General features: G+C 33.8%; 1 protein-coding gene across 1 annotated transcript; it reads right to left on the minus strand.

Moving 5' to 3' along the window:
* Positions 1 to 9,928: 9,928 nt before the first annotated feature.
* LOC100623744 (olfactory receptor 6C74-like) lies at positions 9,929 to 11,221 on the minus strand. The gene has a single exon (XM_003360575.2). The coding sequence runs from the start codon at positions 10,862 to 10,864 to the stop codon at positions 9,929 to 9,931; it is 936 nt and encodes a 311-aa protein (XP_003360623.1). The 5' UTR covers positions 10,865 to 11,221.

The following is an 11,221-nucleotide window of genomic DNA, read 5'->3' on the forward strand; positions in this document are numbered from 1 at the left end:
GGTTCATTGCAGCACTATTTACAGTAGCCAAGACATGGAAGCAACTAAAATATCCATTGACAGAGAAATGGATAAAGAAGATGTGGTACTCAGCTGTAAAAAAGAATGAAATAATCCATGTGCAGCAACATGGATGGACCTAGAGATTACCAAACTGAGCGAAGTCAGAGAAAGACAAATATATGATATCACTTATATGTGGAATCTAATTTTTAAAAGATAGAAAAAGACTTATTTATAAAACAGAAATAAACTCACAGATTTCAAAATTAAGCTCATGGTTACCACAGGTGGAACTACTGGGGGGAGGGGGAGGAATTGGGAGGGTGAAAATAATATATTCACACTACTATATAACATAGATAATTAACAAGAACTTACTGTATAGCACAGGAAAATCAACTGAATTATTTGTAAAACCTATATGGCAAAAAAGAATGGATATATTTATACGTATAACTGATCACTTTGCTCTATACCTGAAACAAATCAACATTGTAAGTCAACTATACTCCAATAAAATTAAATTAACACAAAAGAAGAACTAAAGAGGAAAACAAGAGATTTGCTTAATAAAAACAAAATGATATCTGTCATTTTAAGTATTTCAGCCCAGGTTTTGCATTTATCACACACACACATGCATGCATGCACACACACACTTGCACATGCACACATACACATACATACAGAGTCCTAGCCATCACTGATATACCGTTTTACTCAATCAAACTCAAATGCTTATTTCTTGTGTCATTCACTTTGATGACTAATAAGATCCAATTTCAGATAAGTGAATATAAGACATAGGAAACATGATTATTTGTTGTCCTTAAGAGTATTCCCTTTCACTCGATCTCTTTACCACCCTCAAACTCCCCATTATGTACCCAAAAACAATATCAGCAAAAATAGTCTGGGAATTTCAGTCTGTGTAACAAGAAATTGGAGTTTTCCTCTGCATGTTGTGATTCTGAAAGTAGACCAGTTAAAAACAAGTGAAAATGAGAATACAGGATACTGGAGCAGATATAAATATATAAATAAGTACTCAGGAAGTTGTAGGAGGCTTAAGAGGTAGAGAAGAGAAAGAAAAGGACAAAGATTTATGGAAACCTAGAGTGGTAAGAAGAATTTTTAGAGAGAAGAGTGAGTTTGAGGGAACAGTTAAAAGAAAATTGAAAATATGTAAATAAGTAGTTTTTGAGTTAAAATAGGTAAATGAGTAAGTTAAAATATGTAATTTAGTAAGTAAAAATTGGCAAAAATATTGTAAAGAGAAAATCTGGAGCAATAAAATTTCTCTCCAACTGCTTCTAATCATTTTCACTTAATGTTTTACTCTCTGTCACAGAGTCTCAAGATGAATAATTTGAGATTGGTGTGGACCAAAAGATGAGGACAGAGAATTCGGTAAATTTCAAAAACATATGAATCTCAGAATTGTTGACAAAATATCAGAAGGCTCGCATTTCCCTATCACAAGGATACTTGAAGGTAACTAATGAAATATTAACTATATATAACTATTAGCAACACTTAATATATATTATGTGAGATGGTCCAGGTGTTCAGATTTGTATAGCCCAAAAATTGGGAATCAAGATTAAGTTTTCTTCCTGGGTATCTTCATAATCAAACACACACAACATTAAGGTTTTATAAAAGGCAGAAGACAGTGTTTTCCTGTACTGAGAATATCAATCATTATTGAAAAAAACATATATATATATATATGCATGAAAAGACAAATAAAAGTTGTTTCTAGTAATTTTTACAGAAGTTTACATGAGAATTCTAAGACAAAAGATTGATATTTGCTGTCAAAATAATGTTTATAATGTAGACAAATGCAACAAGAAGTGGCTTTTATTATTCCTAGACATTCCTTATACATCCATATAATTATTAAGCAATCTACTATAATTTTTTTCATTTACACAAATAGTTCAATGACAGTAATAGCATAAATGCATATACCCAGTCATAATTTTACCATGTCAAATTAACTTTGTCTAGATTTAACAATCACACACCAAAAAATCCCAAGACACACTGTAAAAATATTTTGAAATTGACATTATGAAACCATTAGAAATCAGTCCCATGAATGTAGTGATGTTTAGCTAATTGGATATTGTGAACATCAGATAAATTTTAAAAGAACAGTTTTTCAATACTAAATTATCACTGTATTCCATATGCCCTCTGTCACCATTTTTCCTAAATCAAAAGGTTAGAAAAAAAAAGGTGCTTAATGGTAAAAATAGAACAGAAGTGGGTCAAAATATATCTACAGGAAATGTCTATAAACTTTAGACATACCAATCTTTTCTTCATTTTGAGCCCTAAGGAAGTCTGCAAAAAATGATTAAAATCTCCAACATCTTTTTTAAGATATACACGGGGATGAACTCTAACAAAATCATCTCTGCTACAATATTTAAGTGTTTCATTATCATACTGAACACAGCGCAGTGATAGTCCATTCCTCTCTATCTTATTTTTTCTCATCTATTTATGGCAACTTTAAAATGTAAAATGTAATTGCTTTGTAATCTGAGGATTTTAAAGATTTTTTTGACTGGTGTATTTAATGTCCCCATTACAACTTATTTATATCTAAAATAAATTTCTCTGAATTCTCACTGTGGCTCAGTGGGTTAAGGACCTGATGTTTCTCTGGTGAATTCACAATGGTGCATATGTTGCAGATGTGGTCCAAATCCAGTGTTGCTGTGGCTGTGGCAGAGGACTCAGCTGCAGCTCTTATTCAACCCCTAGCCAGGGAATTTTCATATGCCTCAGGTGCTGCTGTAGATAGATAGATGATTGATTAGATAGATAGATAGATAGATAGATAGATAAAAAATACATTTCTAAGTATTACACACAATGCCATATAAAATTACTCAATACTCGATCCTATGGAGTATTTATGTTTTCTGCATCCTGATGGAAAACATCTAAAGATTATGAAGAAATCGCAGGGGGATATGAGATTCAAGGAAACCATTCTAAAGGAATCCAAAATTTATATACAAATGTACTCTTCAGGCACTACATATTTTTAACAACAGAATATACATCTTAAAAAATTGCTTTAGCTATGTGTCCAGAGAATTCAGTGTTGATTCTCCTAGTATATATTTGCCCTCCCAAACACTAAAGTTTTGAAATCTCAAATATATTGATAGGGCTTTGGAAACAGAACAGAAATATTTATTTTAATTGGTAATAAAAAGTGACTATGTAAGATGGAGGACTTAGTCACAGGAAAAAGGTGTGCTTTGGGCTAAATGCACCATTGTTAATTCTCCAGACACATCTGTCACTTCGTGTCCTATACGACCTGTTTCTTTTCTGAAAGCTGTATTTTCTCTAAATGGTCTTTATGATACTTTCTACTGGATCTTAAACTGATATTTATAACTAAGCATCCTCTACTTTTTCTATAGTGAAAGAATATATATATACCGGCTTCCTTGCAACTTGTTGTGGCCACGTAACTAAATTTTGTCCAAAAGATGTAAATGAAGACACCTTGTTCAACTTCCATGGATTCTTTTCAGATAAAAGTGGATATTCCTCCTCTTCTTCATTACCCCCTCTCAGGGTTTAAATGCAGATGTGATGGCAAGTCCTTTGGAGCCATGAGAAATTACACGAGGAATAGTGAATCATCAAGATAGAACACTTCCAGGATCCTGACCCCACTGTAGGTCAGACAGTGAATCTTATGGAAGAGGTTTGATATATGATCCCAAAGAGTTAATAGGTTAAAATAAATTATTTTCCGTTCAACAGCTCTGATATTTATCAATTATTGTCCATATACCAAATATTTAAGATGATTATTTCTTAGCTCCTTAATGAAAATATTAGCTATTTACAGATGGTATACTAAATATGTGTAGATCTTCTTGGGTTTCCTTCTACTTCTATTATTTACATTACTTTTGGTCATTTGAATCTCATTCTGGTATGAGTGTAACTTTTTATGCAATACTCAAAACTGTATGCAGGAGTTCCTGTTGTGGCTCAGCAGTAACAAACCTGAATAGTAACCATGAGAATGTGGATTCAATCCGTGGCCTCGCTCAGTGGGTTACGGATATGGGGTTACCACAAACTATGGTGTAGGTCACAGACATGGCTCAGATTCCTGTGTTGCTGTGGCTGTGGCATAGGTCGGCAGCCACAGCTCCGATTTGACCCCTAGCCTGGGAACTTCCATATGCTGCAGGTGCAGCCCTAAAAAGACAGAAAAAGAAAAAAAAAAAACTGTATTCAAATGGTAACGCTTCTGGATGATGATATATTCCTATACCCTTGATTTTGTTTATGCACACAAGTAAAGGCAGACAACCCTGTTCAATCAAGGAATGAGAGTATTCAATCTGTTTTTCATGCTTTTTTGAGAAATGATGAATTCATTGTGTTTATTCTTAGCATATAAGATTTAAGTCCTCTGAAATAAAAACCTATGTATTTATCAAGGCTTAGAAGAAATTCTTGCTGTCTCCTAGTATCTGAAGATAAAATGTGGCCTTTTATGATAAGCCTTGATATTCTTCTTCTCCCCCCCAACCCCTTTGGCCACACTCGTGGCATGTGGAAATTCTGGGGCCATAGCAGTGACAATGCTGGATCCCTAACCCATTGAGACATCAAGGAACTCCCTTCTGAGATTCCTAATGCATTAGCTACTGCTTTATTCTTGTGGTCTGAGGCTTCTGTTGCTTGAGGATTAAGACTGACTAAATGTGTTCAGGAAAAAGAAAAAAAAAAAAAAAAACACTGCAAAATGTCAGGATCATTAGTTTTCAGTTGCTTTTTATATAGGTTCTTTTCTCTCCAAGAAAATTCTGGTTACATTGATAGGTAAAGATTCCAATTTGTTTCCCTCCAGCCTCATGTGAGAGAAGAAAGCTTTCACCCACCATCATTTGGTATATTTACCATGAACTACATACAAAAGAGCAAGAGATTCCAATAGAAAGTTGTTAGAGTATATGGGATCCTTAAGTAAGTATCCTTCTCCCTAAGAGCCAGGCTTCTCACATCCTAGGTGCTGTTTTTGCTCTCTAATGACATCAAGTGTTTTGTTGATATTTTTCAGGACAGATTGTTATACAATAAACTTTTTTATTTAGGAAAACTTTTACCAAGCTAATGTAAATATCTTGTTTTATAACCGATTATGATCCTATGTGGCCTTCCCAGGACAGACAAGCCCCCACAGTGTCATGCGCCTGCCTCTTATTTGTAGAAAAGCTGAAGTCTCCCAGGCCTCTCCTGAGTCAAAAAGTTTGGTTCATGAATTAATGATTCAAAGAACTGTGAACATGCAGTGACAGAAATAGCTGGATCAGGAGAACTGGTAAAAATTTAACAACAGAATAACCATATAGCAGTCATAGAATCTTTTAGCTCCTCCCTGAAGGACCTAGGTAAGAGTGTCTGATGTTCATTCCTCAGTTATTTCACAGATACTAAAACCTCTAACATATGCACAAAGTCAGTGGCATGATGACCATGAGCACACAGCTCATAGACCCGCTAGAGCCTGAGGACTGATAATATTAACCCATGTGACACAGTTCTGTTACCTCCTCATCGACCAATCAGAGAATTATGCTCAAGTTGATCATGCATCCTGTGACTGGACTCCCCTCCCTCACTTTGCCTTTAAAATTGCTTCCCTAAACTCAATAGGAAGAGTAAGTTTTTTAAGCACTAGCCATTCCCTACTCCTTGTTCAGTGCCTGCACTTTCCTTTACCACAGCCTAATGTCAGCAGATTGGCTTTACTGAGTGTGGGTGAGCAGACCCTAGTAATAGTATAATCATATCACCATGAAAATAAAAACACATATCATAGCCTACCAAGCATTGATAAAAGCTATTAACTAACATCCTGAATATATTTGTATTTCTAGTTTCATCAGGACAAGAAAATTCTGGAAAGCTGACAAGAACTAAGAGGTACACAGTGGTACAGAGATTAACATATATTAGGACAATTGGATAGACTCACTTTCATTATGAGTGTAAAAAAATCCATCCTGAAATTCCAAGGGATGCTAGCTTTGACTAAGGTTGGTTACAGGAAATCAAATTAAGTCATTGGTATTTATACTTTCCCAGTTCTTTTTTGGCCCTGATTTCCTTTCTACTGACTTCATAGTCATGTAAATGTGCTGTCTTTAGTGACTCCCAATGATCCAGGTTAATATTTTATAGCTCTAATTATAGCAAAAGCATAATCTCATTCATATTTACATACATTTATTGAATTGAGTTTTACTGAACTGACTTTGGCCTCATGCCCAACTAATTGATACCTTGTTTATGGAAAGAAAATGATCATTTTTGAAGCCTAGGTTTAAAGCGCAAACTTGAAGTAATCAGGGAGGCCAATGACCTAATTGGCTAACTGTGGTTTATGGATCCTTGTATACTTTATGGAAGTCATTCCATCAATATAAATAAATTTAAAAAATGATTGAGATAGAGCTAAAGATAAATGTATATGTGTCTGTGTGTGTGAGAGAGAAAGAGGGAGAAAGAGAGGGAGAGGGGGAGGCGGAGAGAAAGAGAGAGAGATTCTCCCATAAAATTATCCTGGGAATACAGAAATAAGTATCTATGAACTTTAACAATGTAACTCTATACCAGGCCATATGGTAAACATGAAGAAGCATCCTTCAAGTATAAGCCTATTATACTTTCCAGCTTTTTAAATGTCATGACACATGCATTAAATGACAAGACACTACAGTAAACTGCAATACCACTGGATGTATCTGGTACTACATCAGGTTACTAAGAGTCTCTTTTTGCACCTGAGTGTCTAAGAGCCTGAAAGTATCCTTTTGCACCTCAAAACACAATCCCTACACCGAAGTCATTGCTATCATTGCATTTCTAAAAACCACTCTTTGCTGCAAACTGATCAGGGAGTGCTAGTACTGAATAGAACATTGGCTTTGGAATCAAAGAGAAATGAATTTGAATACTGTTTCTCTTATTAAGTAGCAATGTAAAATGGGGTGATACACTGTAACTCTTTGAAGTTCATTTTTTTACAAGATAAAATAAGGATAATTTATGTTATAGGTTTTGTTTGTTTTGATTTTGAAAATTCAGAAAATGATGTCTGCATAAAAGTCTTAGTTCTTATTAATGACCCAAATAATATTAAATAATATTTTTAGCCTACCTTACTATATAGCAGACCACTATTAGGGATTTGGAAGGGAAGTCTTATTCATAAGTAAAAAGTGTCTGTCACCACTATTGCTGTGTAACTATCTTTAGTATCATGTTCAATAGTTGCAGAAATTGGGGTGATCGGAGTTTAGAATTGTATGGAATATTTCCAGTAAACAATACATAAAGGAATAAGACTTTTCATTGAATTAATACATTAGTTCTCCCTTTTTCACTTATATACTGAGTCTTCTTTTAAAAAAATTTTTATTAAAGTATAGTTAATTTACAATGTGTGCCAATTTCTGCTATACAGCAAAGTGACTCAGTTACACACACACACATGTGTATGTGTGTGTATATATACATATATATATATATGTATATATGTATATATACAAACACATTATTTTTTATATTCTTTTCCATCAGGAGACTGGATACAGGTACCTGTGCTGTACAGTAGGACCTAATTGTTTATCCATTCTAAATGTAATAGTTTACATTTACTAACCCCAAGAGTCTTCTTTATTGCTATAATATTTGAAAATTAAGAAAAGCACATGGATAAGTTAATCAAATGTGTGAAATAGATTGGGAGATAGTTGAAAAAATTACATAAATTGGAACCTTTAACTACGTCATATACCTAACTTTTCCTCAGCTAATTTGTATTATAAAATATTTGTTATGTAAATTTATTAATATGCACAGTAGGGATAACAGTATAATGAGCACCCATGAACCCATTATCCAGCTTCAACTATTACAAACATTATGATTTTTTTAGTTTATATCTCTCGAATATTTTTAGAGCACAATTTTAAAACAAACAACAGATACCGTATCATCTCATCCCTACATACCTCATTATTTAACAGACAAGAAATTTTAAAACATGACATTATCATACTCTATATATTTTAAAATCACCCAATCCCTTAAAAATGCCACTTTGTAGTTTATTTGATTGTTAGTATCAATCTGAAGTCCTTATGTTTCATTTAATGGATTTCTTAATTTAAAAAAAATCTAGAATAATATCTCCTAGCATCATTTTTATGTTTTTTGGTTTGTTGACATAATTGTGTTATTTTAATATAGAATACACCACTTTGGAGTTCCCATTGTGGCTAAGCGCTAAGAAACCTGACTAGTATCCATAAGAATGCGAGTTAGATTCCAGGCCTCGTTCAGTGGGTGGAGGATCTGGCCATAAGCTGTGATTAAGTCACAGACACGGTTTGGATCCCACATTGCCGTGGCTGTGGTTGTGGTGTAGGCTGGCAGCTACAGCTCTGATTCAACCCCTAGCCTGGGAACTTCCTTATGCCGCGGGTATGGCCCTAAAAAAAAAAAACAAAAAAAAAGAAAAACACCTACTTTCTTTTTTTGCCCATGCCCACAGCGTGCAGAAGTTCTCAGACCAGGGATTTAACCTGTGCCACAGCAGTGATCTGAGCCACATGCAGTGACATTAGATCCTTAACCCACTAGGTTACCAGGGAACTTTTTAGAATATGCCACTTTCTAAACTGAATAGTGTGGATTATTATGATGTTATTTAACATGATCATCATGCCCTATATTTCCCTATATTTCCTTTAAAATGGTAATTACCTATAGACACCTGCTTTTTAAGTATTTTAAAATATACAATTTTAATTTTATCAAAAGCCTTTTTAAATTAAACTTTACATGCTTATGATCTCACTTTAACTACCTGGTACAATTAAATAAAGTGATGTGATTTTCTTATTTCTGTTTTAACTATTTTTTTATTTATAACTAAATTACATGCTTCTAAAGAAAAGGATTCATGAGGTCTATTTTGCTGTTTTCCTAAGAGTATAAATTAAATATACATGATAATATAAATCAATTAATAAGAAATGTTACATGTTTCATCCAGTATTTTATACTTTTATCCCAAAATAGATTAACTGCGTATTATCATATTATTAGTTATATAATTTGTGTTATCATGTAGAATCTAAGAAACATAGTTCCAATATGACTAAGGAAGAGCTGGTAAAGTATCAAATATGATCTCTCTAGGCTGCATTTTACTCTTAATCAAAGTTACCTAGATTTAGTATGCACATGTGATTCAATATTTTTTACCTATATAGAACAACTGCAAAATGCAATATAATATACTGTATGATTTTTATTACACTAGCATAGGGTGTTTTTTAAAATTCTCAATGATATTAATATTTTAATCTCAACTTCTCACTTTTAATATCTTTAAAAAAATAGAAAATGTGTATCAGGATATAAAGCCAGGGAAAAACAAAATCTCAAAGAAGCCACATTATATAACTGTTTTGAACTTATTAGGATTTTATAGAAAATCAAATCTAGGAACAAAATAAACTACATGAATATAGAAATAATTTACAGTTTCCATGAAATGATACACAAAGTTGATTAAAATAACCTTTCAAATATTTGCTATTTTTAAATGAAAAAAGGGGAAATAAAGCAGTCATATTTGAGAATGTTTATAATGGAACCAAAAAGGAAAGTTTTGGTATTTTGAAAGGGAAGACATTACTGTGAAACAACACCTAATATAAGTACCACGACACTTCACAAGAAGTGAAAAGACAAATATTAGATGTGCAATAAGAAAATTGGAACCCAATCCAGGGACTTCCTTTGCCATTGCCCTGAGTTACTAATTTTTCTGGTATACTTCCTTACAACTTTACTTGAATAAAGACAGAACTCTTTGTAGCAAGTTCTTAAATGCCTGCTTCACCTGCCGGTTCCTTAGAGTATAAATAAAAGGGTTCAAAAGTGGGGCAACGGAGGTATTGAGAATGGCAACTCCCTTCACTAAGGATATCCTCTGTTTGACCGAGGGTTTAATGTACATAAAAATGCAGCTGCCATATGAGAGGGAGATGACAATCATGTGGGAAGAACAAGTAGAAAAGGCCTTTTTTCTCTGGTTGGTAGAAGGAATTTTCAAAATTGTCAGGGCAATATATGTGTATGATAGAATCACTAACACCAAAGTGATCAGGAGAGTCACCAAAGCTAAGACAAAACTCATCATTTCTAACAAATGTGTATCTGTGCAAGAGATTTGCAGGAGAGGAGCAGTGTCACAGTAGAAATGATCAATGATATTGGAGTCACAGAAATCCAGGCCTAAGCCTAAAATGAGCCCTGGAAAAATGATGAGAAAACCAGCCATCCAAGAGCTAAGGACTAGCTGGGTACAGATTTTGTTGCTCATGATGGTAGTATAATGCAGGGGCTTACAGATGGCAACATAACGATCATAGGACATGGCAGCCAGGAGATAAAATTCAGATGCACCAAGAAGGAAGGCAAAAAATAACTGAGCTGCACAACAGTTATAGGAAATGGTTCTGTCACCAGTTGCCATGCTAACAAGCAATTTTGGGATACAGACTGTTGTATAAGAAATTTCTAAGAAGGAAAAATTTCGAAGAAAGAAATACATAGGGGTCTTGAGATGAGAATCCAGCAAAGTGAGGGTAATGATGGTCAAGTTGCCTGTGATGCTTAGCAAGTAGGTGAGAAGCAGGAAGATAAATAGCACGATCTTCAATTTTGGGTCCTCTGTCAATCCTACTAAGATAAACACTGTCACTGCTGTATGGTTTTCCATTGTTGCCTTCTGATCTGCTTTTGCTCTGGTAAAAATGGTGAGAAAAAAATATAAAATTACAGGTAAAATATGAAGATAGCAACATAAAATATGAGTAATTACTAGAGGGGTATTTTTTGGATATATATAATGTAAGATTAACTTTTGCAAAAGCTGTTACTTTGCTTTTGAGAAAAAGCAAATATTTTCTACAAGTCTGATGAAATAAAAGAATATCTTATCTGCCACCTTGATATTCTGATTTAGTTATATTTATGATAATGAAGCAAAGAGCTGATCATGTATATGAAAAATGACTTTCTTCATTCTTCCATACGCAAAGGCTGAAATGTCATACTACTTACACTCATGACTGAT

This window comes from Sus scrofa, unplaced genomic scaffold (genome assembly GCF_000003025.6).
Source record: "Sus scrofa isolate TJ Tabasco breed Duroc unplaced genomic scaffold, Sscrofa11.1 Contig524, whole genome shotgun sequence".
NCBI classification, from domain to species: Eukaryota; Metazoa; Chordata; class Mammalia; order Artiodactyla; family Suidae; genus Sus; species Sus scrofa.